Source organism: Notolabrus celidotus, chromosome 7, assembly GCF_009762535.1.
Source record: "Notolabrus celidotus isolate fNotCel1 chromosome 7, fNotCel1.pri, whole genome shotgun sequence".
Lineage (NCBI taxonomy): Eukaryota > Metazoa > Chordata > Actinopteri > Labriformes > Labridae > Notolabrus > Notolabrus celidotus.
In genome coordinates, this window is record NC_048278.1 from 38,089,215 (window position 1) to 38,113,725 (window position 24,511).

The 24,511-nt window shown below is 44.2% G+C and overlaps 1 protein-coding gene across 1 annotated transcript in view; it reads left to right on the forward strand.

Moving 5' to 3' along the window:
• Positions 1-3,500: 3,500 nt before the first annotated feature.
• Positions 3,501-24,511, forward strand: part of akt3b (v-akt murine thymoma viral oncogene homolog 3b) — a 32,163-nt gene continuing 11,152 nt past the window's right edge. The window contains exons 1-8 of the mRNA XM_034686928.1: positions 3,501-3,817; positions 10,525-11,013; positions 18,696-18,821; positions 18,921-19,032; positions 21,695-21,839; positions 21,949-22,080; positions 22,841-22,906; positions 23,020-23,088. Of these exons, the coding sequence (XP_034542819.1) occupies positions 10,968-11,013; positions 18,696-18,821; positions 18,921-19,032; positions 21,695-21,839; positions 21,949-22,080; positions 22,841-22,906; positions 23,020-23,088 (696 nt within the window). The 5' untranslated portion in view covers positions 3,501-3,817; positions 10,525-10,967. The remainder of the gene's footprint in view (positions 3,818-10,524; positions 11,014-18,695; positions 18,822-18,920; positions 19,033-21,694; positions 21,840-21,948; positions 22,081-22,840; positions 22,907-23,019; positions 23,089-24,511) is intronic.

Sequence of the window (24,511 nt, forward strand, 5' to 3'; positions counted from 1 at the left end):
GTGTGGCGGCCCCGACTCTGTGGAACTCTCTCCCTCCCGACATCCACAGCGACCCAATCCTGGACACTTTTAAGAAGGCAATCAAAACGCACCTTTTCCTCAAGGCCTTTCCCCATTAGATATCCCCACCTACCCCCCCAGACCCCCTACCTGACCCTGTGAAGGGACCTTGGGTTTCTTGACCAGCCCGTTGGGGTCTGTCCTGATCCGTTCATAAAACTCCTTCAGATGTTCACAACAGCTGCTTCACAGGTACGCTCACTACCTCTGGATTACTGGATGCAGAACGCCAGTTGGCTGCTGTAAACCCTGACTTCGGCCAACTCGGTAACTCTTGGATGATGCCGGAGTGTGAGCGGTTGCTCTCATCCTCCAGAATGAACGATGAACACGTTCAATGGTCCCAGGACTTTCCCTTTTTCCATGCTAGCTCTCACCCCACCTCACCTCATATCCCACACACCAGCGACAAGAGAGGGAGAAAGGTACGCAGAGAGGTGGTGGAAGAAAGGGTGTACGCTCTACCTCCCCCTACTCGCCCTTTTAAAGAGTCTGGAGAAGGGTTCTAGTGAGAGGACCAGGACAGGGGTCTTACCTGATGTTCAATTGTTGACCCGGACTGAAACAAAAACCTCTTCTTTAACCTTTAACGTCTCATGGCTGTCTCTTGAGTTTCTTCACCTCTATTTCCTCTCTTCTCTTCTCTGCAGGAGATCCAGGACAGAGAACCCAACACTGCCCTTTGACAACAAAGACAACCAACACGGGTAACTAGGATCCCTGTTACACACACACACACACACACACACACACACTGCTGCTTGGTTACTGAAGGACTCACTGTCGGCCAAGCATCCTTTTTATTGAAGTGTGTTTTTAAAGGTGTATAGCGCCCCCTGCTGTTCGCCTCCAGAAGGTTTGACATGAAATCTTCAGAGCAGATTAAAGCATCATGTTATCATTTTTAACTGACAGTAGTTTAATGTCCCTGCAGTGGATTAAAGCTCCAGTGAGGAACATCTCTTCACTTATTCGTCCTCCTCTTCTCGTGTGTTAAGATGAATAAACGTCCTCCCCTCACGATGAAGCATTATTTACACGTTTGTTTGTCATCTCTCCGTCTGCTCATGTGTTGACAGTCCGCAGACACCTCTGAACCGTGTCCATACAGCGTCTGGTCTCATAGCATGAATTGTTTTTGTCACAGACTGTAATTGATTAATGCAAAGCAGCAGCATCAGTCCCGTCTGTGTAGGCCTGCAGCCAGACTGGGACCAGGATCCCCAAACAAAGCCCCCATTCACAGGAGGGCTGAGGAGGGAGGGACAGGGGGTGTGAGGAGGGGAGGGGGGTGATATATACATTTAGGTGAGCTGGAGTAAATTAATAACAGCGACATAACAAAGACAGAAAGTCTGGGAGATGTGAGTTTGAATGTGAGCGTGGTGGGTTCAGGTGCTGGTACAGCGGGGACAGAAGGAGGCTGGGTGTCTGCTGTGGATCAGACGGAAGTGAATTATAGCTGAACTGAATGTGGACACATAAATCCGAGAGAGAGAGAGAGAGAGAGAGAGAGAGAGAGAGAGAGAGAGAGAGAGAGAGAGAGAGAGAGAGAGAGAGACAACAAAAGCTGGGGACCAACAAAAGCCCTGGATGCCATGAGGAGAGAGGTGCTGCATTCAGGGACTCCCTGTAAATTCCAGCTTCCTGGTCTAATGGAACACGCCGACTGAGAGTCGTTAAGGGAGGCACAGGATTTTTTTCTTTTTTTCTATTGAAATGTAAAACTCAGGAACAGAAGAGTGTAAGGAATAACAAAACAAAAAATGAGAGAGGAGTTTTATTTTATTTTTATTTTTTTTCAGGAAGAAGCAAAATGTTGAGAGAAAGGTAAAATGTTAAGACATAAAGCACAATTTTTAAAATATATTAAAAATATTTGATTTAACAACCAACATTATTTTCCAGTGCCAGTTAAAAGGAAATATTATTATTTTATCTGATGTTCTCATAATCCATTTTATTTGTTGTGTCTTTGTTGTTCATTATTCTTGTTTAAAAAAAACAACAAAAAAAACAATAAATTACTAATTATAAAAAAAAGGAAATATTATATGGGCCCTGGGTTATCATCTAAATATGCTGTGCACAAATTAATTATCTTATGCTTTAAGTTAATAGTTCATTATCTTGTACGCAGAAGAAAAAATATAATTTCCAACATTATTTTGAAAATTTTGACTTAATTCTAAAAATAGAAAAAAGTAATATTTTTGTCTCAGATTAATTTCTTGACTTAAAATAATTGAATTTTAATATTATTCTTTTATTTCAGTTGTGTTTTTAAGTTGCTGAATTTCTTAATTATACCTTGTCTCAATTATTAAAGTTCAAACTATTTTAAAATTTCGACTAAATCCTCAAAATGTAATTTTTTTTATTAAAAAGATAATAATAATAATAATAATAATAATAATAATAATAATAATAATAATAATAATAATAATAATAAAATCTAATTTCATGCTCTTGAGTTTTGCTTAAAATCCTGAAATTATCTGAGATACACAAATCATTTAATCTAACTTAATATTGCTCTGGAGATCTTGTTTTATTATTTTCTGTTATTTTTAAATTATTATTCTCAGGGGGAAACAATTAATCATTTAATGCTTCAAACAACTGCTAAAAAAGTCTTATTTCATCATTATTAGTAATACATTTTTAGTTTTGTGACGAGGATATAATAACAATAATGATAATAATAACTTTATTTGTAAAGCACCTTTAAAGTGATTTGACAAAGAAAACATGGCAGGATTTGAATGACAAAATTAACTTTTACCAGACTGTAGAAGTGTAGAGTGTAGAAATGTAAACAATGCAAAAACAAAATACAAGAATAAATGCTAATTAAACAGAATGAATTGATGAGACAGTAGACCAATGAAAAAATTAATTAAAATGAAATAAACAAAAATCTATGTCATGTAAAACTACTGTATTTATATTTAGGGTTTTCTAATGTACATAATAAAAAGTTTTAACATTAATTTTAATAAAAAGGAGTGAGTTATCCTCATTGAACCATGATCTGTGAGGATTAAAGAACACCAATGGACTAAATCTTGATTTAAATGGTCATTAATGGAGTTAAAATGTAGATTTAAAAAAAATGTGTATTAGGGATTTTTTGGGGTTCTGACACTTTTGGGTAATTGAATACGCCATGGGTCAAATTGACCCAGGAACATTATTGCTGTTCCAGAGAAACGAACAGAACAGGAGGGTTAAGAAGAAAGAGACAGACAAAGCAACAACTCCTATGAAGAATTAAAATGAAACACAAAAGAAATGTTCCTAAAACCCTGGATATGACCTTAATTCCCTCTTTGTGAGGCCCTTCTTTCAAAGACAATGACGACGAGCCTCTAAACTCCCAGGTTCAGTTCCCTCCCTCAGCTGGATGGGTCACTGAGTGTACGAAGCTCTGATTTCCCACCGCCCCTGAATGCAGCAGGAGTCCTCCCAGTCAGATCTGAACGTGACGCGCCGACTCGGATCCGAGCTGCGGAGGGAGCAGGAGCCGAGCGGGTCTGCCTGTCTGTCCGTCCGTCCGTGTGTCTGTCTGTCTGGGACACAGAAACCTCCTGTCTTCGGCTGGACGTCCGCGGGGATGGATCCAACGCTGTCCTCCTCCTGTGTTCGCCGCTGAGGGACGGTCCTCCGTCGGATGCTCCAGCGCCCATAGAGGAGGAGGAGGAGGAGGAGGAGGAGGAGGAGGAGGAGGGGAGCCCTACCAGTCTTCATCTACCAGGTGAATTATTACCAGGAGGGGCTTTAACGTGCTGCTGGAGGGGGGGACAGGGACTGGGGTGAGGAGACAGGATGGGGGTCGTGGTTTTTGGGGGGCTTGGGGAGCGGGTGGGAGCCGAGGTTAGCATGCTAGCTGGCCGCCGTTAGCTGCTGCTGCTGCTGCTGCTGCTGCTTCGTCATCCGCAGGTCCAGGATGGAGGTCTAGGATGGAGGTCTAGGATGGAGGGATGCTGCTGCAGGAGGGGAGGGGAGGGCTGGGAATGATAACGGTACCGTCCGTCTGGCCTCGGCCCATCTCTGTGATGAACGACCCCCCCCCCCCCCCCCCCCAAACCTCCCCGTTTCACCCCCCCTCTTCACCTCCTCCCCCTCCTCCTCCTCCTTTTCCTCCCCGGTCTCCCATCCCTTCAAAAATACTGACGGGGAGTTCGAGTCTCCTCAGTGAGTCGGTTCATTTGGCAACAAGATCCGGTTCGGTCAACTTCCAAACGGCTCTTTTTTGTTAGTTCCAGCAAAGCAGCAACATCCGGTCTAAAAATATGAGTCCAATGAGGAAGTGTTAAAAACTGCAGTTCAACGAGGATCCGCTTGAGGCTGGCTCTGGAAGTACAGGAAACCACATACACACCCATTCAAAGAAGCCGATCTTTACAGCAGATATAAACATGTTTACAGTCTGGTTCAAAAGACCAGTGGAGTCTGGATAGCTCATTTCTCTATCGGCACACTCTGTACGGGGTGTGAATTTTTTCATAACACCGTAATTTCAAAGATATTGAGATTACGAGTCATCCAATGAGAGGCACAGCTGACTTGATTGACAGGCGGGAACACTGTAGCTGTTGGCGAGGAGGCTCAAACTCCGCCTCTTTACGTCACACTCACTCGACAGAAGCAATATGGCCGCCGCCGCCGATTGGCCTCAAAACAGCGCTTCAGAAACAGACGGTTGACATCATGGATACTACGTTCATATTTATAGTCTATGGTTCCACCTCTGGACTTCGTAGTGTCGTCACATTGAGGACTAGTCAGATTAGAGATGTACATTTCAAGTAATTTCCTTCATTGATCTTTGGAAATGTTTGAAAATGTAAACGTTTCCATGTCAAAAACTATCCAAATGCTTTTAACCCCCTGAACCAAATTTCCCTTCACGACACAATGTGTATTGAATATCTACAGATCGTATTGAGGTGTTTAAAATGTTAAACGCGCTGAATATCAGCGTGTGGAGCAGGCTCATAATCTCCATGGACACACAGTCCTAAAATTGAAGGCTCAGATTATAACATGTGGATTTACTGCAACAAGGGAACTGAACAGAAACATGTTTCAGACTCACAGAGTCCAGTTTTCTGTCTACATGTTTAAGCATTTGAACGTGGTCAGGTGTCAGCCAGGAGTGCAACCGGGTCATAATCATAATCATTTTAATTCAGATAGTAAGGCTGTGACTATCAAAACTCATCAGGTATTGAAAAGTGCAAAAGACTGCAGTTCCTCATGTGCCCACTAGAGGAAGTCTCCAAAAGCTAAGAAACTCCCATAAGGCACCATGTTAAAATTCTAACCATGTTTACAGCCTGATATACAGAGCAGTCTAAGCCCGATCACTTATATCTTTATTCTTGTAAACTTCACAGGAAGTGACTCAGTAACTCTGTTTATATTAAGGCTAAGATAAATGAGGGCGTTGCTAAGCTAACAGACGGGTGGGCGTGTTTGTCAGGAGGCTAAAGGTTGAAGTTAGTTGGAGTCAGCTCTTCTATAAGACACTGAGACTACGACCATTTTTCATTAGGGTGCAGAAGTGATCCTGAACAGAATATGAGAATAACACGAGAGGGAGACGAGATTTGCTCAAACAGATTGTTAAATCTCCTTAGAAGAGCGTTCTAAAAGTAAAACTTAACAAACATAACCGTCCTGCTCTGTTCTTCGTTGATGGGGTTGAGATTTGGGGTCCAAAACGTATAACCAGCTCCACTTTGTAGCATGGCAACAGTGGAGGAGGCTTCCAGAGTGTCGTAGCTGAATGAGGTTTTTAGAGGTTTTCAAAGACACCATTCTGAGATGTGAAACTACATCAGAGGAACTATAGAAAGCCTGGAAACGAGAATAAAACTCCCTCTTTCATTCAAACATAAATTAATATTTCTGCTACGTTCAGACACATTTATTAGCTTAGCTGTGTAATATGTTCACCACCTTGTGCTTTGTAATCTTTGGAAAGAATAAGGGATATGGAGTTGGCGCCGCTCGTTCACCGCTTGATTTGGGGTCCAAAACGTATGACCAACACCCCTTTGTAGCATGGCAACAGTGGAGGAGGCTTCCAGAGTGCAGCAGCTGAATGAGGCATTCAAGACTAGGGGTTTTCAAAGACACCATTCTGAGACAAATGGAGTTTATCGAGCTTAAAGCTAGGGTTGGTAGTCACGGAAAACTAGCATGAATTTGAATGTAGCATTTCCTCAGGACTCCGTCTAACCCCTCCCCCCCCTCCCCTCGGAGCGCCTCCAAAACGACGGCCCCGCTCACATGCATGAGCGCCGCTGATTCGTGATCATATGATGGTGACTGATTCAAAACCGGTCCTCACCAAAACATTCTCATAGTGAAAGTTAAAAACACAAACAAACAGGAAATGTACGCTCTGCAGGAGGCGGGCAGAACGGCAGGACAGGATTTGATTGGTTTCATCATTTGGCTCCTGATGGCAGGGATTGGTTGGTGTTTTCCCAGGTATACTCCAGCTGTAGATAGTTGCAGTAGCTCAGTCCATAGGGACTTGGGAACCGAAGGGTTGCCGGTTCGAGTCCCAGTATGGACGAAGTTTGGCAAGTGGACTGGTGGCTGGAGAGGTGCTGGTTCACTTACCTGGGCAATGCCAAACCCCCAACTGCTCGGGGTGCTCCAGTTGATGGCAGCATCCTCACTCTGACACCTCTCCCTAAGCATGTTCACTGCATGTGTGTGCATGATTGTATGTATACCAAAAACCGTGTCCAAAAAATAGCACAAGTGGAAAAATTGAACCTTCCTTTTTACCTCTTTTTTAAGAACACATTATGTATTGATTGCCATTGGGACATAAAGATCATTTTAACCAGTATAACAAAAAGTGGATCTAAATCTGATTTCAGATTTAACATAAATTAAATTACAATTAAATAATCAAGTTTATACAGGAAAAAGGAATAATCCCCTCTTCATATTTGAATGCTATGATTTTAATACGTAAATTGATATTTCTGCCATGTTCAGACAGATCTATGAGCTTTGTTGTTATTGTTGCTTGATTTTGGGATATGGAGTCGTTCACTCTAATGAGTCGGCTCGAAGAACCGATTCGTCCACGAACGGCCCATCTGTGTTCTAAAACACAGCCTCGTTCCTCTGTCTGTTATTAACAAACAGATCAACGATGACTGGTGAATCAGATTCATCGAACAGACTGAATCATTGTCCCGTTAACCGGTGTTTACCGGCTCCCGGTGACTGTCTGCTAGCTTACCTGCTATGTTAGCCGGTTAGCTAACCTGCTAGCTAACCGGCTAACATAGCAGTAGCATCCCTCCCGCTAGCATCCCTCCAGCCCGAGCCATCACAGGCCAAACCCGGCTTACACAACATCCCCCCTGCCCCAGCCTCACGGAGCCGGTTCTTTCCTCTCAATGAGTCAGTAAATGAGCCGTTAACAGTCGGTGAAAGAGCCGTTAACGGTAAATTCCGGTAAAGTGTACCGGAGCACGCGAGCGGATGTTGTTATGTAACAGAATGACTCCTCACGCCCTTCAAACAAAAGCTGTTGTTTCAGTGTGTGTGTGTGTGTGTGTGTGTGTGAGTGTGTGTTTGTGGTCTGTGCTGGACTCAGACACACCGGTACTGAAAGAAGACCCGGGGTTCAGGGTGTGTGTGTGTGTGTGTGTGTGTGTGTGTGTGTGTGTGTGTGTGGAACCCCGAGGCCCACAGCCCCCCTGACCCTGCTTCTCTCAGACCCGGCTTCTCAGAGACCCAGACCTGATCCAGGCAGCCATTGTTTTTGTTGTCATTGGAGTCGTTTGTTCTCCAGCCTCGGGTCTGTGCATCGATGCTGCATGTAGGAGATGTGCATCGAAGGTTTAAATGTTAAACCAGAGAACAATCTGCATTTTAATCATGCTTTATATAGAAATATTAAATTAATAATCCCTCTTATGAAAGTGAATGTGGTTACATATCAGGCAGGATGTGGAAAAACACACAGGAGGGTGTCTGTGGGTACAGATCAAAGTACAAACATGCTTTAATGGTTACTTCTTTACAAAACTGATTATTTATCTGTATTATTCCTGCGTGATGATGAAAAACATTATTTGGCAAGGCAGCTTTATTTGTATAGCTCATTTCATACACGAGGGCAACTCAATGTGCTTTACTTTAAAACATTAAAAGCATTGGAAACATTCAGACAAGCATAAAAGAACATAATTAAAATGACAAATATAATAAAACAGAAAAGAAAAGGAAAATTAGAAATATGTTAAAAATGAAATTAAGATTTGCATTTAAAGTGAGTTAAAATGAGCTAAGATAGGAAGGGAGTAACACATTTGCGGGACGTAAGATGATTTCTGAATGTTTGAATATTTGTTCACTTTGCTAAAATCAAAGATTTACTCAGGACTTCCACCGGATCCGTGTCCGGTTGTCTCTGATCTGTCACAGCACCAGATCTGATTCTATTCTAGTCAATGCGTTAACTTCCACTGGATCTGCTCTGTTGCATTCCGGCGCCGTCTCTGATCCGGCAGGTTGGAGCCTTCCGGATCAGAATAATAGTTAATGTTAAAAAAAATCGGATACTTCATGACGAGGCCAAGGGGAGAAAATGAGGAAAAGGAGAAGTCGTAAGGAAAGAGTTATGATGGAGATCAGATGGACGAACCAAGAAGGAAACAGGAGGCAACAGAGGAAGGAAAGAAGGGGAAGAAAAAGTGGGGAGGCAAGATAATAGGGAAGGATAGTTTTTAAGTGGAGGAAGAAAGGTAGAAGGAGTTAAGGAAGGAAAGAGGGAGAAAAGACTGATGGAATCATTGATGGTGAGAATTAACTCATAGGTACAGGACTGAACTTTTGTAAAGGAAATGTTGTCTGAGTAGTGTCGACCAATCAGGTGTCGGCAGGAGAAACAGTCTGTATGGAGAGCAACAGCAGGTGTTCTAGAATTCTGACATCATCAAAGACAGAATTCTGGAATTCTGTATTTGATGATGTCAGAATTCTGTGTTTGATGTCAGAATTCTGTGTTTGATGTCAGAATTCTGTCTTTAATGATGTCAGAATTCTGTCTTTGATGTCAGAATTCTGTCTTTAATGATGTCAGAATTCTGTCTTTAATGATGTCAGAATTCTGTGTTTGATGTCAGAATTCTGTCTTTAATGATGTCAGAATTCTGTCTTTGATGATGTCAGAATTCTGTCTTTGATGTCAGAATTCTGTCTTTGATGTCAGAATTCTGTCTTTGATGATGTCAGAATTCTGAGAACAAATGGAACATTCCGGGAAGAAGGTCAGAGCTAAAAAAAAACATCAGTGTCTCTTATCCTCTTTCATAGACCTCCATTCAACAAACAAACATTGTAGACGTAGTTTTCTTCTCCTCTTGAGGACAGACCTGACAAAGCTTTTTACTTTCAGCTACAACTAACCTGTAATTACAGATTCTGATTCAGAGACATGTTGAATCTGGATCTCAGGGGTCTGGGTTTTAGTCTGAGAAGGGTTCTGGTCTCTGTCTGTAGTCTGAGTAGTATCCACCTATCAGGTGTCGGCAGGAAAAACAGTCTGTATGGAGAGCAACAGCAGGTGTTCTAGAATTCTGACATCAAAGACAGAATTCTGACATCATCAAAGACAGAATTCTTACATCATCAAAGACAGAATTCCAGAATTCTGTCTTTGATGATGTAAGAATTCTAGAACAAATGGAACATTCCGTGAAGAAGGTCAGAGCTAAAAAAAAACACCAGTGTCTCTAATCCTCTTTCATAGACCTCCAAACTTAAGACCCGTTAATTACAAGAACATCACAGGAACATCAGTTTCTGTTTCATGTTCATACCGCTGAAGGAAGCCAGAGGGAAGCTTCTGTGGACCTGTTTACAGTGAAGCTGAGACTCACTTGAAATAGGTGAACGGGCTCTTCTCAGAGGAAATTAATTAAAGTAAAGTAATAGTGATTTGTATTTTACATGAATATCTGGAGGGATGAATTCCTCGTCTGATCTGAACTCACGGTTGCTCCCTGAGTTGCTAACTGGAGTGTAAACAATGCAGCGCTCAGAAAGGAAGTCTTGGCGGGGAGCCCTTTATTGCTAACCGCTTAGCTACACCAGAATGCCCGAATAGTTGGCTGTCTTCCCCTGAAGTGTTTACTGCCGTCACTTTATCGTCAATGGGCTCTGAGAGTGATTGATTGATTGGAAGGAGAAAAAAGGGTTGGAGGAAAGTAGAGAAGGAAATGAGGAGGAGAATTTGGGGAGATTTAAGTAAGGAGGGCAAGTGCTGAAGGAGGTAAGGAAGCAGGAAGTGAGTTAAGGCTCTGAAACAAGTCTGTGAACAATGCTGTTTGCTGTGTGAAGGAAACCATCCACTGACCTGCTCTGCATGTGTGTGTGTTTTCTCCCTTCTCTCCTTTCTCTGCCTACGTTTCCTTCCAGGCTGACTCACGGCTGGAGCGCCTGAACACAGAAGAAGAAGAAGAAGTTCCAGAGAACGGGAGCAAAGGAAAACAGAAACAGAGAGCAAGACGGAAGGAGGGAGGGAGAGAAAGAGGGGAGTGAAAAACATTTAAAAGGAGGTGAAGAAGGACAGAAGAAGTGAGGTCGGGGCGGCGAGCGAGAGGAGGAAAGTGAAAGTGATTGTGGGAAAAAAGAAAGAGAGGGAAAGGAGAGACGTACAGCTCAGTGGGAACAAGTCCTGAGGTCAGGTGAGAGCGGGCGCAGGTAGGTCGGAGGTCGGAGGTCAAGAGGTCAGACAGAAACTGGCTGACTGAGCTTCAGTGGAACAAACTGTCCTGCTGCCGACCCCCCCACAGCTGTTCAGCCCTTCACCGTCAGCACACTGGGAGAACTGGGAGGACTGGTGACGAGGAGAAGCCACCATGAGCGACCAGAACGTCGTCAAGGAAGGCTGGGTGCAGAAAAGAGGTGAGGTTCTGATATTCAAATATATACAGACGACGTACAACTTAAGACTCAAACTTCATGTCCTCTTCTACTTTGGTTCGTTGTGATGAGACTGGTCTGGGGGTAAACGGTGGCATCTAAAGCTACCCGATACCACCCGACGTCTGTGCTTGTTTACATCCGGGTGGTACAGCACTATAGCGTCATTTTGGCTAACTTCCACCAGATCGAAGTCCACTCGCTTCACTCTCAGCTCCGACAATCCGAGCCCTCCACAGCAGATCCCCCACACTTAAATTCTTGCCAGATGCCCACGCACGACGCTTCAATCATCACAGAGCAGATTGAGCGAAACAGGAAGTCAGACACAGAAACAACATTAAAACATCTCACTCTTTGTTGACGCCCGATCATATTTCACTGAAAGGGATATTTCAGTTTATTTGAAGTTGGGTCGTATGAGTTACATTACACTAGTGCTCCTGCTAGCCCCAATCAGAGCTGAAGATATTTATCCGAACCCGAACCCGACTTCGGTCATAATTTCTATCATTTTAAAATGAGCAGTCAGGTGAATCTGGACTCCCCTCACCAAGCAATGATAATACAGGACCTCTATAAGATTGCATCATTCCTCTGGACAAAATGTAACCAGCTGAGAATGCTGTCACACTCAGACATAGCAAGGTATCCTGCTACATTAAAACGACTGTCATGGAAGATGAAACCGATGTTCTTGGCTGGTGGAAGATCAACAGACCATCCTACCCAAAACTCGCAAAATTAGCCAGACCAGTACTGAATAATGTCGGGGCAGTCGGGCTGTAAACGGGTTCGGGCTTCAACAAAATCTAGGTCCTTCAGGTTTGGACGGGTTCAGGCAGAATCTTGTTGGGCTCGGGTCGGGTGGGGTCTAACTTTTAAAGGTGACATATCACGCTTTTCTCATCAACATATATTGGTCTAAGAAGTCCCCAAAACATGTCTTTAAAGTTTATGCTCAAAAAAACACTTTGAAATCAGATTTTGGTCTGCCTGAAAAACCCTCTTCTTCAGTCCTCCTCAGAACAGGCTGTTTTCTCTCTGACCACGCCCCCTCAGGAAGTGGGTGTGGCCTCAGCTCTCCGGCACGTTGATCTAATGTTTACATGTTGGCTGCTCACAGACCCGCGTTACTTCAACCCTCTGAATCTGATCCAGAATCTGATCCTGACGGAGAGGCGCCTGCAGCAGGACCTTTCTGAACCATTGGTCACAGATTTAGTGTTTCTTGTTGTTTTATTTGTCAGCATGTCGACGTGTGTCTTGGTACACAGCTACCAACATGTAGCTATGTGGCTATGCTAATTAGCGCTAGCACTTATCCATGATAAATAAAAATCATCCACTAGATCTTCAAATCTGCAGACGTGGGGAGTAAAACCGACCTTTGTGTTTATTAAGACAGCCTACAACTAGCATGCCTCCCTCCTAAGCTGCTTGTTAGCACACATGTGTGCAGGGAATGAAAAACGGAGGAGGGGTTGAGTTGTATTTTATACAGTCTATGGGCTGAACAAGCTCCGAGCTCTGACTTCCTGTTACAGACCGGATGGCGTTGTGACGTATGAAAAACACTGAAAACTGAAACGGCTGGTTTCAGCACACATTTACAGAAAGGTGGAGAAATCAGAACAGGGGCAGAATGGATTCTTTGACTTTTCAGGGGGTTTGTAGACAGGGACACAGATTTCAGGTAGAGAACCATTAAAAAGTCCAGTTTGCATGATATGTCACCTTTAAGGCCTGACTACAGCTCTAGCCCCAATGAGTGCCGGTGAGCTCTTCCCCTTTAATGAGAAAATCCCCAGATGACCGGCAGGCAAGCTAGGCGACATTTCTCTGTGGACGGGGTCACCTCTTGCGTGCAATTTCGCCAAAGTTAAGAAAATACGGTCCAGGCACTCATCACGGTTCAATTGCATGTCCAGACATTTGTTTAGGATCATGTCAGTACATTTCCAGAGTGTGGTGCGTGTGTGAAAGGAGCTAAAGAACTCAGAGAGGACAGAAAGATGCCCCTTTAGTTCAGCAGCCTTCAGGGTCTCATTTTGTGCTCTACCTGCTCTGTGTCTTTATTTTGAAAACACGTCGAACAGACCCAAAAACAGGAGATCCAGTGTCTCCCTCGGTGCGTTGGACGTTGGAGGGGCTCAGTTAGAACACATCTTGTTGGTTGTTGAGAGTTCAGGCTGCAGTCGGAGGAGAGAGAGTGTGTGTTTTTCTGCAGCTCAGTGTCGACTCGTCTGAGCCCGTCTGCCAGTTTGAAGAACAGCACCTCCAAACAATGGTTGTTTACCTGCCAGACGGCGAGCAGAGAAGGCAGGCTTTGCCGGGCTGCGGCCCAGTCTGAGCCGCACTTGGCTGGTGTGTTTTTTCTCACAGTGATTTAAGTGTGTGTGTGTGCTGTGTGTGTTTGTGTGTGTGTGCTGGAGGTGTGTTTGTCTGGTCTGAGCTCAGGGCTGTTGGCTGGCAGTCAGGGGGAAGTTTCTCTGTGGCACTATGAGCATACAGAGGATGACCTAACACTGTGGTTCCTTCCTCTCCGGCCCCCACAAGTCCCTCAATTGTTTATTGCACCTCTGTGTGCTCCTTTAATTCAGTCCTAACAGCCCCATTAGCTCTCTGAGAAGATCAAAACTCAGGGTTCACACGCGGTTCAGGACGGTCTGGACTCAGAGGGGCTGAAACTCAACATTTTAAGATGCACAGATAGTAACGAACCTTCAATTTATAGAAAGAGTTTTATAGTGAAAATACAAGTTAATGGAAGAGGAGACGTAGTTTGACTTCCTTCAGATGTTTGAAATGATGTTTTCCTTTTGAAAAGGCCCGACAGATCATCCCTTTAAATCTAAACTAACGAGTAACCTATCAAAACGAGACGTCACTTCCTTTTACAAAACATGCACTCTCTCTTTCTGGTCCCAAAGTAGTATGGGAGGTAGAGCCTTCAGTTATCAGGCCCCTCTCCTTTGGACTCATCTACCAGTCAGGGTCCGGGAGGCAGACACCCTCTCTACTTTTAAGAGTAGGCTTCAAACTTTCCTTTTTGATAAAACTTATAGTTAGAGCTGGATCAGGCTTGGACCAGGTCTTAGTTATGCTGCTATAGGCTTAGACTGACACACTGGGATCCTGTCTTTCCCTCTCTCTCCTCTCTCTGCCTGTCTCTTACTTTAACTCTTCCTGTCCCATTAAAGTTACTAACCATAGACCTTTCTGGAGTCCCTGAGCTCCCTTGTCTCGTAGGTTCCTCTGGATCTCTGCTGTAGATTCCTTTTTTGGGGTCTGTTATTCATCCTTTCTTTCTTTCTTTCTTTCTTTCTTTCTTTCTTTTATTCCTTCTTTCTTTCAGTTCTTTGTGTTTGTTTGTTTGTTTGTTTCTCTTTCATTCTTTCTTTCCTTCCTTCCTTGTTTCCTTTCTTTCTTTCTTTCTTTGTTCTTTTCATGTTTCTTCATTCCCTTAAATATCTAAGGGAATAAGGAGGAAGGAATGAAAGAAGGAAAAGATGGGATAAGAAAAGGAGACATAAGGGATGAAGAAACATGGAAAGAACAAATAAAGAAAGAAGGGAAGAAAGAAAGAAAGAAAGAATGATAGAGAGAAAGAAAGAAGGAATGAAATAAAGAAGAAAGAAAGAAAGAAGTAAAGAAAGAAAGGATGAATAACAGACCCCAAAAAAGGAATCTACAGCAGAGATCCAGAGGAACCTACGAGACAAGGGAGCTCAGGGACTCCAGAAAGGTCTATGAAAAGAGAGAAGAGAGGGAGACCAGAAGAAAGAAAAAGAGGAGAATACATGGTGAGGGAATGAAAGAAGGAAAGGACGGGATAAGAAAAGGAGAAAAAGGATGAGGAAACATTGAAGGAAAGAAAGGTGAAAGAAAGAAGGAAAGAGAGAAGTGAAGAAAGAAAGAAATAAAGAAGGAAGGAAGGAAAAAGGAATGAAAGGAAAAAGGAAAGAAAGAAAGAAAGAAAGAAAGGATGAATAACAGACCCCAAAAAAGGAGTCTACAGCAGAGATCCAGAGGAACCTACGAGACAAGGGAGCTCAGGGACTCCAGGTCGGTCTATGGTTAGTAACTTTAATGGGACAGGAAGAGTTAAAGTGAGAGACAGGCAGAGAGAGGAGAGAGAGGGAAAGACAGGATCCCAGTGTGTCAGTCTAAGCCTATAGCAGCAGAACTAAGACCTGGTCCCAGGTTTAAAGACTGGATCGTGAATCAGACTCAGTGTTTGTACTCGTTGTAAACACCTCTGTGACTCTGAGGTCAGGAGCTCTGATCTTAAGAAGTAGTTGGAGGTCTTAAATTTGCAGCTCTGTCAGCGTGTAATCTACATAAACGGCTCTGACTGGACTCCTCGGTCTCCTGCTGAACATTTTGTTCCCCGTGTTCTCAGAAGTTGTCGTTTTGATCCGCTCTTCAGGTTTTTTTTTAGCGTTTTATTTTGACAGCAAAGATTATTCAGTCCTGTTTCTGATCTCATGAAGACGGATGGATTGATGGTCTCTCTCTCACACACACAGAAGTCCTGAGTGTACGTTTACTCACGGCTTACATGATTTAGATGTTCCTGAAAGTTATCCCATGCTGTTGACTCTCTCCTCCTCCTCCTCCTCCTCCGTCAGCCTCTAATGGGACCGTCTGACTCCGACTCTGTCTTTGTCATCCTCAGAAACAGAGTGAGTCATCGGGTGTGTGAGGATAGATTCATCAGAGTTTGATTTGACGGACGGATGCTGAGGTGGCTCGGTTCAATCACTGATCACTGATAACACACACACACCTTTCCGTTAGCCGTGGTGCTAACGTGACGTTTCAAGACGTCAACATCTCACCGGGACGTGTTCGTGTCGTCCAAATATTCTTTTAGAGTCTGTCACAAATTGATGAGTCAGCACAGCAGGAAACCAGCACTTCCACGGCTGCTGAACGAGAACAAGCGCCGTGTTTGATCAGAGTGTGTCATCCATAGATTCATATCTGGGATGGAAGCAGCGCAGATGCTTCGAAGGCTAACGTTTGGAATGAAGCTAAGAATAGAGGGACAAAAATGGCAAGTTATCATAAAGCCTAAAACACAGAGGACTCTTTTGAGCTCTCTTTACATGATGTCAGAGTTATTTTATTCTGCAGCAGAACAACAAAACAAAAGAGTCACAAAGTGTTCCCACAGTGAGCTCTGCGTTCTGTCGTTCCTAACCCCTCAGGAACGATCGCTGGTTCAGCCTGAGCTCCTTTAATATCGCTTCTTTTCTCACCCTGTGCCCTCAGGAAGTTCAGTTGCAGGTGTTTTAAAAAGCACGAAGGAAGCCTTTCATTTTCTATATTCTGAAACAGAAGAGATCACAGAGATGAAGGGGTGTGTGCACGTGACGTCACGGTGGGACGTCGGTCACATCCAGTGAGTGGCAGGAAGCACCGACGGCACTGAACAGCAGAGTCAGCGTTCAGCCCGAGTCTGCATAAACACAAAAAGAGTTCTGAATGAAGGGATGAGGGCCGGACAGAGGAAAGACTTTGGTTTTGAGTCTTTGTCTCTTTAATTCAGACTGATTTGATTGGTTCTGTTGTTTTTGAGGCTGATTATATGTGTTTGTGTCTGGGTGTCATCCTTGACAGCACATTATCCTTTCAATCACACATCAATAACATCACCCGGACTGCCTACTTCCATCTTCGTAACATCAATCGTCTCCGCCCCTCCCTCCCCCCCCCACACTGCCGCCATCCTTGTCCACAGCCTTGTCACTTCCCGTCTGGACTACTGCAACTCTCTCCTCTTCGGCCTCCCTCACAAATCCCTCCATAAACTCCAACTGGTCCAGAATTCAGCTGCCCGGATCATTACCCGAACCCCCCTCCATCCACCACATCACTCCTGTCCTCCAACAGCTCCACTGGCTCCCTGTTCAGTTTCGCATTCAGTTCAAAGTCCTTCTGTTGACATTCAAGACCATCCACAACCTCGCCCCCCTCCCCATATCTGTCCGACCTCCTCCATGTTCCCACTCCCTCCCGCTCCCTCAGATCCTCTTCCTCCATACACCTGTCTGTCCCCTCCGCCCGTCTCTGGAGCTCATTGCCACCTGAACTCAGAAACACAGATTCTTTCCCTCATTTCAAATCACAACTCAAAACACATCTGTTCAAAACCGCCTACTCCGTCTGACTTCAATTGCTCTGTTACTTTGTTATTGTTTCTATTTTTTCTTACCACTTGTTAGTTTATATTGTTTTCATTTTGACTCTGATTTTGTTTCCTTTAAAGGTGACATATCATGAAAAATCGACTTTTTAATGGTTCTCTCCCTGAAATCTGTGTCCCTGTCTACAAACCCCCCGAGAATGAAAATAATCCATTCTGCCCCTGTTCTGATTTCTCCACCTTTCTGTAAATGTGTGTGAAACCAGCCGTTTCAGACTTCCGTGTTTTTGTTACGTAACAACAATATCCGGTCTGTAACAGGAAGTCAGAGCTCGGAGCTTGTTCAGCCCATAGACTGTATAAAACACAACTCAACCCCTCCTCCGTTTTTCATTCCCTGCACACATGTGTGCTAACAAGGAGCTTAGGAGGGAGGCATGCTAGTTGTAGGCTGTCTTAATAAACACAAAGGTCGGTTTTACTCCCCACGTCTGCAGATTTGAAGATCTAGTGGATGATTTTTATTTGTCATGGATAAGTGCTAGTGCTAGTTAGCATAGCCACATAGCTACATGTTCGTAGCTGTTTACCAAGACACACGTCGACATACTGACAAATAAAACAACAAGAAACACTAAATCTGTGACCAATCCTTCAGAAAGGTCCTGCTGCAGGCGCCTCTCCTTCTGGATCAGATTCTGGATCAGATTCAGAAAGGTGGAGAAATCAGAAAAGGGGCAGAATGGATTTTTTTCATTCTCGGGGGGTTTGTAGACAGGGACACATATTTCAGGTAGAGAACCATTAAAAAGTCAATTTTGCATGATATGTCACCTTTAATTGAATCTAAACAGATCGGATCAAATCTATTTGAATTGGACAGAAAGGGTTGAATTGAATCAAGTTGAACAGAATCATATCAAATCGGCTCAAATTGAATTGGATCCAGTCAGATCGGATGATATCAAATAGAATCAGATCGAATGGAGTTGAACTGAATCTAAACGGATTGAATCAAATTGAATTGAAGAGGGTGGAGGGATCTAAACGTATCAGATGATATCACATGGAATCAAATCAGACTAAATGGAATCACATTAGATCTAAATGGATCAGATTAAGTCAAATGGAATGGAATGGAATCAAACCACAACAGATCCTTCTATTCCAAGAAATCATCCCCGACTCTGATCGTTGTCACAAGGTTCAAATTGGCTTGGATCATGACATTCTTCATCCTCTCTGCAAGAAAGATAGAACACATACTGATGGTAAATCTTTATTGATCCCAAACTGGGTATCAGAGCAACTAAAGCCCTGGAGAAATAAATCCACAGTTAATTAAACCCTCAATAAAAGAAGGGAGAGACATATGCATCAAGGAATTCATGAAGGCTGCTCACATATTATATATCTCTGCGTACTGATCCTTTAATCCAGCTCTGTGTGATCACCTGTGATAGTCTCAGGATGTGACCTGTCCCTGTCTGTTTCTCCTCTCCCCCTGCAGGTGAGTACATCAAGAACTGGCGACCGCGTTACTTCCTCCTGAAGTCAGACGGCTCTTTCATCGGCTACAAGGACAAACCGCAGGACTCTGACCTGGCCTACCCGCTCAACAACTTCTCTGTAGCAAGTGAGACACGGACACACGCCTCCGTCACATATCTCATAATAAACACTGCAAACCGTCACCCGTGTAACACCCGCTCCATCATCTCTGTGTGACTCCCAGAATGTCAGCTGATGAAGACGGAGAGGCCCAAGCCGAACACCTTCATCATCCGCTGTTTACAGTGGACCACCGTCATCGAGAGGACTTTCCACGTGGACACTCCTGACGAGAGGTGAGCCTGATCCACTTCCCCAGGAACTAGGAAGCTTCTGAGGAAATCAGACAGCAGGAACCAGGGTCTCAATTTACTTCCTGAAACATCCAGCATTGCAGGCCCCGCCCCCAAAAGGGGGCGGGGCCTGCAATGCTGAATGTTTCTGGGTGCTAGAGTACCCGCAGTGTTTTTATCCCTCATAACATCACACACACCTGTGATTCACTTGGTTTAATAACTCCTGAACATCGGTCTTCTCTGAGCCTGATAGTGTGAATGCGTCTCTGTAAGCTAACGGTGTTCCAGTCTGAAGAGTGACCGTGTAAACTGGAGACCTTCAGTGTTTGTGGAGTTTACACAGCTGTTGAAACACAGGAGGAGTCCATCCTAGTTTAGTTTTTATTAAATATCCTCATCAGATACTTAATGATCATCTACAGACGTTAGTGAGGGGACTTAAATAAATCAGATATGAACCAAAGGGACAGAAACACTCCCGTTCTCAGCCCTGAACAGACGTCAGGCTTTTTTCTGTTAAAGTCTCTTTTTACACGAACCAGGAGTCTGTCAGCAGAGAGAAGAAAGACAGGAAGCAGGGGTGTGGAGCTGAGGCTGGACGCCAAGTTTAAAGGATTTCGCTCCAAACACAATAAAGCGTATACGTCGTGACTCGTTACCTGATGCTTAATGGTTTGTTATGAACAGAACTGCGCTCACAACTTTCCCCCTGGACTCTTACAGGCTCTTATGGACTCTTACGGACACATGAGCAGCAGATGTTTAGTCAGAGTTGGTGTGGAGGTTGTGGAGAGGGTGGAGAGCTTGTGTTTGATTGGACCGTTCCTTTACTCTCTGAGCACAGCGTTAATTCAGGCAGGAAGTCAAGCTCGGCCGACAGAACATCAGCTACTCTTAATACCAGCGATTAGGTCTACACATCCAATCAGAACACAGTTAAATGTGTGTTCTAATTAAACTGCTTCAGCCTGCCTCCTCCTGCTGCTCCTCCTGCAAACCTCTTTACATCCAAGCTCCTCCTTCCTGCTGTGTCTGATTTTACCAGTGTCATGTATTGTCACTGATGCTCGCTCTGTTCTGTACCCCGGGGGTCTTTTACTGCTGCTCTCCCTATATGCACATGAAAAAGAGGAGGTATGCTCTCCCTGCCTCACGTGAAAGGTAGGGGATGTGTGCTCTCCCTACCCCAGCTTTTCATGTAGGCAGAAGAAAGAGAAGGGAGGTGTGCTCTCCCTGACTTGCCTTTTCATGAATGCACGTGAAAGAGAAAGGAGGTGTGCTCTCCCTACCATGGCTTTTCATGCTGGCACAAGATAGAGAGGGGAGGTGTGCTTAACCTGCCTTGGTATTTAATGTAGGCACAAGAAAGAGGAGATGTGTGCTCTCCCGACCATGGCTTTTCATATAGACACAAGAAAGAGAGGGGAGGTGTGCTCTCCCTACCATATCTTTTCATGTTGGCACAAGATAGAGAGGGGAGGTGTGCTTAACCTGCCTTGGTATTTAATGTAGGCACAAGAAAGAGGGGATGTGTGCTCTCCCGACCATGGCTTTTCATATAGACACAAGAAAGAGAGGGGAGGTGTGCTCTCCCTACCTTGGCATTTAATGTATGCATGGAAAGAGAGGGGAGGTGTGCTCTCCCTACCATATCTTTTCATGTTGGCACAAGATAGAGAGGGGAGGTGTGCTTTCCCTGCCTTGGTATTTAATGTAGGCACAAGAAAGAGGGGATGTGTGCTCTCCCGACCATGGCTTTTCATATAGACACAAGAAAGAGAGGGGAGGTGTGCTCTCCCTACCTTGGCATTTAATGTATGCATGGAAAGAGAGGGGAGGTTTGCTCTCCCAACCATGGCTTTTCATGTATGCACATGAAAGAGATGGGAGGTGTGCTCTCCCAGCCATGGCTTTTCATATAGACACAGGAAAGAGAGGGGAGGTGTGCTCTCCCAGCCATGGCTTTTCATATAGGCACAAGAAAGAGAGAGTAGGTGTGTTCTCCCTACCATGGCTTTTCATGTAGGCAGAAGAAGGGGTTTGGAGGTGTGCTCTCCCTATCGTGGCTTTTCATGTTGGCACAAGAAATAGATGGGAGGTGTGCTCTCCCTGCCTTGGCATTAACTGTATTCACTTGAAAGACAGAGGAGGTGTGCTCTCCCTGCCGTTGCTTTTTATGTATGCAAAATCTGACTCCTTTTAATCATTAGATTTTCCCTTTAGAGCAAGATGAACTCTAAAACAGAGCTAAATGTTGATTCTATCTTTGACTTTATACCAGGTGTTACGATTGAGCACATCTACCTTCTTCTCACTAAATGGATATCTGCTGATACAGGAACTTAACAGCTATGATTACAATAACTTGTTGATAAAAGGGGAAGACAAGAATATTCAATTTATCAATATGTGTTGCATCAAAGCTTTATGGACTTGTAGTGGATAGTAACTCATCTCTGAGTGCTTCAGTCCAGAGGAGTTAATGTAACGGCACTTAAACCTCTGTTATTGTCATGTTACTTTCTTATTGCAGCGCTAACTTTCGTAACAGATTGTACATTCATCAACGAGCAGTCTTATCTATAAAGTTTGAAAACAAGGTCCGTTAATTTCCCCGAGAGGCTCTGTGATCTGTATTGTAACCATCTTTTATCTGGTGCAGGGACGAGTGGGCCGAGGCCATCCAGATGGTAGCGGAGTCTCTGGCCAAACAGGAGGAGGAGGGCATCCTGTGCAGCCCCACCTCCCAGATCGAGATCGTCAACGAGGAGGAGATGGACACCTCCATCAGCCACTACAAACGGAAGGTGACCAGCAGAACCTCGCTCTCTCTCTCTCTCTCTCTGTTACTTTGAAAATGTGATGCAGGTTTGATGAGCGTGTTTCCTCACACCTCTGCTCTGCTTCTTCATCCAGACAATGAATGACTTTGACTATCTGAAGCTGCTGGGCAAAGGCACGTTTGGGAAAGTCATTCTGGTGAGGGAGAAGGCGAGCGGCACGTACTACGCCATGAAGATTCTGAAGAAGGAAGTCATCATAGCCAAGGTCTGTGTCATGAGTACAGCTTTTAATCTTTAGTCTTTCTTTCTTACAACATGAGGTTTTAATATTGGCTCTGATGAGGTTCCCTCTGTTTTTGGAGGCAGCCTCAAGTGGACACTCGAGGAACTGCCGTTTTTTTCACTTCTTCGTTGGAGGTTGCTGCTTTGGGTCTAAAGGAATAAAAGCTTCAAATAAATTTAAATAGCTGCATCATAATACTTCGGCCAGTTCAGAGTTTTTTTGAACTGCTCAATGCACAAAACTGGAAACATAACAAGGCAGACAAGTCCACCTGCGCCACTTTTAATGCTTATTAGGTCGAACATGGTTGAACTATTAAGTTACTATACCTTGTAAAGAGCTGGTTTGTTGGAAAGACTCAGATAACGAGGGACGTGCAAAGGCAGGTGACTTGAGTCTCAAAACTACCAGTGCCTAAACAGAGAACAGGATGAGCCCGATTAATGCTGGCAAGGTCTTAAAGACCGATGTTTCTAGAAACAGCTTTACATGAAACGCCAAAAGACAACAGCTTGGACAACTGACCGGTGTGACTTTTATTCCAAAAGATCTCTTTTTGCAGAGGCTTTAATCCTCACGCAAGAAATAAAGATACATACACTTCCTAATCAAACACTTAGCACGTAGCAGTTAGCTTAGAGAGCTCTTATTGGTATGAAATTGATGCCTCCAGCTTCAAATGCTCCAAACGTATCCTCCACAGCGAGCTCATGTTGTCTCTCTTCCTCTGTTTCTATCCCAGGATGAAGTTGCTCACACGCTCACAGAAAGTAGGGTATTAAAAAACACTCGGCATCCATTCCTAACTGTGAGTACGAGCCTGCAGAACACACACCTGTGCATACACTGAATACACTGAACTCTATCTAGTGTTGAAACAACCTCTGCTGAGTTTAAACGTCTGTCCACGTTGTGTTTCAGTCTCTGAAGTACTCGTTCCAGACGAAGGACCGGCTGTGCTTCGTGATGGAGTACGTCAACGGAGGAGAGGTGAGAGATCAATGAATCGCTTTCTAAGAGACGGTTCTGATGCCGGCAGTCGTTCCGTCTCATTTCAGCTTTGAAGCTATTTTAAGACGTATTGAAGAATCTTGATTAATAACGCGGTGTTTATTTTAAGAGCTGGAACAGAAAGCTGCTCTTATTATGGTCTGAGTCTGATACGGGGAGCTGTGGATCTGCGGTTTCAAGGTGCTGGACTAAAGAGGAACATGTGCACAATGCATGCACGCTGTACTTCCTGTTTTAGTTCTGGAACACGCTGCAGCACCTAGACTCTGTGTCCGACCTAGAAACAAAAACGGAGCATAGTGTTAGTTCAGGAAGAGAGAGGGGGGGTGTGCTCTCCCCACCTTAGGCTTTGCCCTTCCACGTAGGCACATGGAAGGACAGGGAGCTCCCAGAACAGACCCATACCAACAAATATAACTTAGTACCTGCAAAATATTAAATTATTATGACTGGCAGTGAACTCATTGGTGGAACATGGGGAACATACTTCCTGCTTAAGATCATAAGCAAGGCAGAATATTGATGATGGAAGAGCACACACCCCCGAGAGAGAGAGTGATTGATTTACATTTTGAGTTGATATAAAGACATTAAATCAGTGAAGTGTGATCTTGCAGAAGTTTCTTATAAATCCACGGACTGACTAAAACATCAATCAATCTTTATTTGTATAGCACCAAATCACAACAAACGTTATCTCAAGACTCTTTTACAAACAGAGCAGGTCTAGACCGGTCTATGTCAAATTATGAACAGAGACCCAACACCAAGACAGGATCAGACTCAGTCTGACCCCACCTTAATCCACCATGAGCATTACACCTCACAGTATTTAGCTAGTTACAGCGGAGAGGACAAACTTCCTTTAACAGGCAGAAACCTCCAGCAGGACCAGACTCATGTTAGACACACATGGACGTAGTTGTTTCTGAAACAGTTTTGAAGCCAAATCGTCGGCATATTGGAAGTGCTGACTCAGCATAACTTCAGTCGACCTAACACGAGGCAAAGAGGTGGAGTTGAAGCGGTCCTTTAGCCTCCTTGCTAAGAGCTAGATGTCTCGCCTGTCAGTCAAGTCAGCCACGCCCCTTAATTATGCATAACCTGTACATCTAAAGCTGCTGTTGGTATGAATGGTGTAAAATATGTTACTTTTTTTCTGCTGGGTTTGGAGAAAAGGTCATAATACTAATCGGTACTCATCTGTAAGTGAGGTAATTTGAGATTAAAGCTGGGGTTGGTAGTCTCTCAGAAAACTAGCATGAATTTGAATGTAGCATTTCCTCAGGACTCCGTCTAGCCCCTCCCCTCCTCCCTCAGAGCTCCTCCAAAACGACGCCCCCCCCGCTCACATTCACGAGCGCCGCTGATTCTCGACCATATGATGGTGACTGATTCAAAA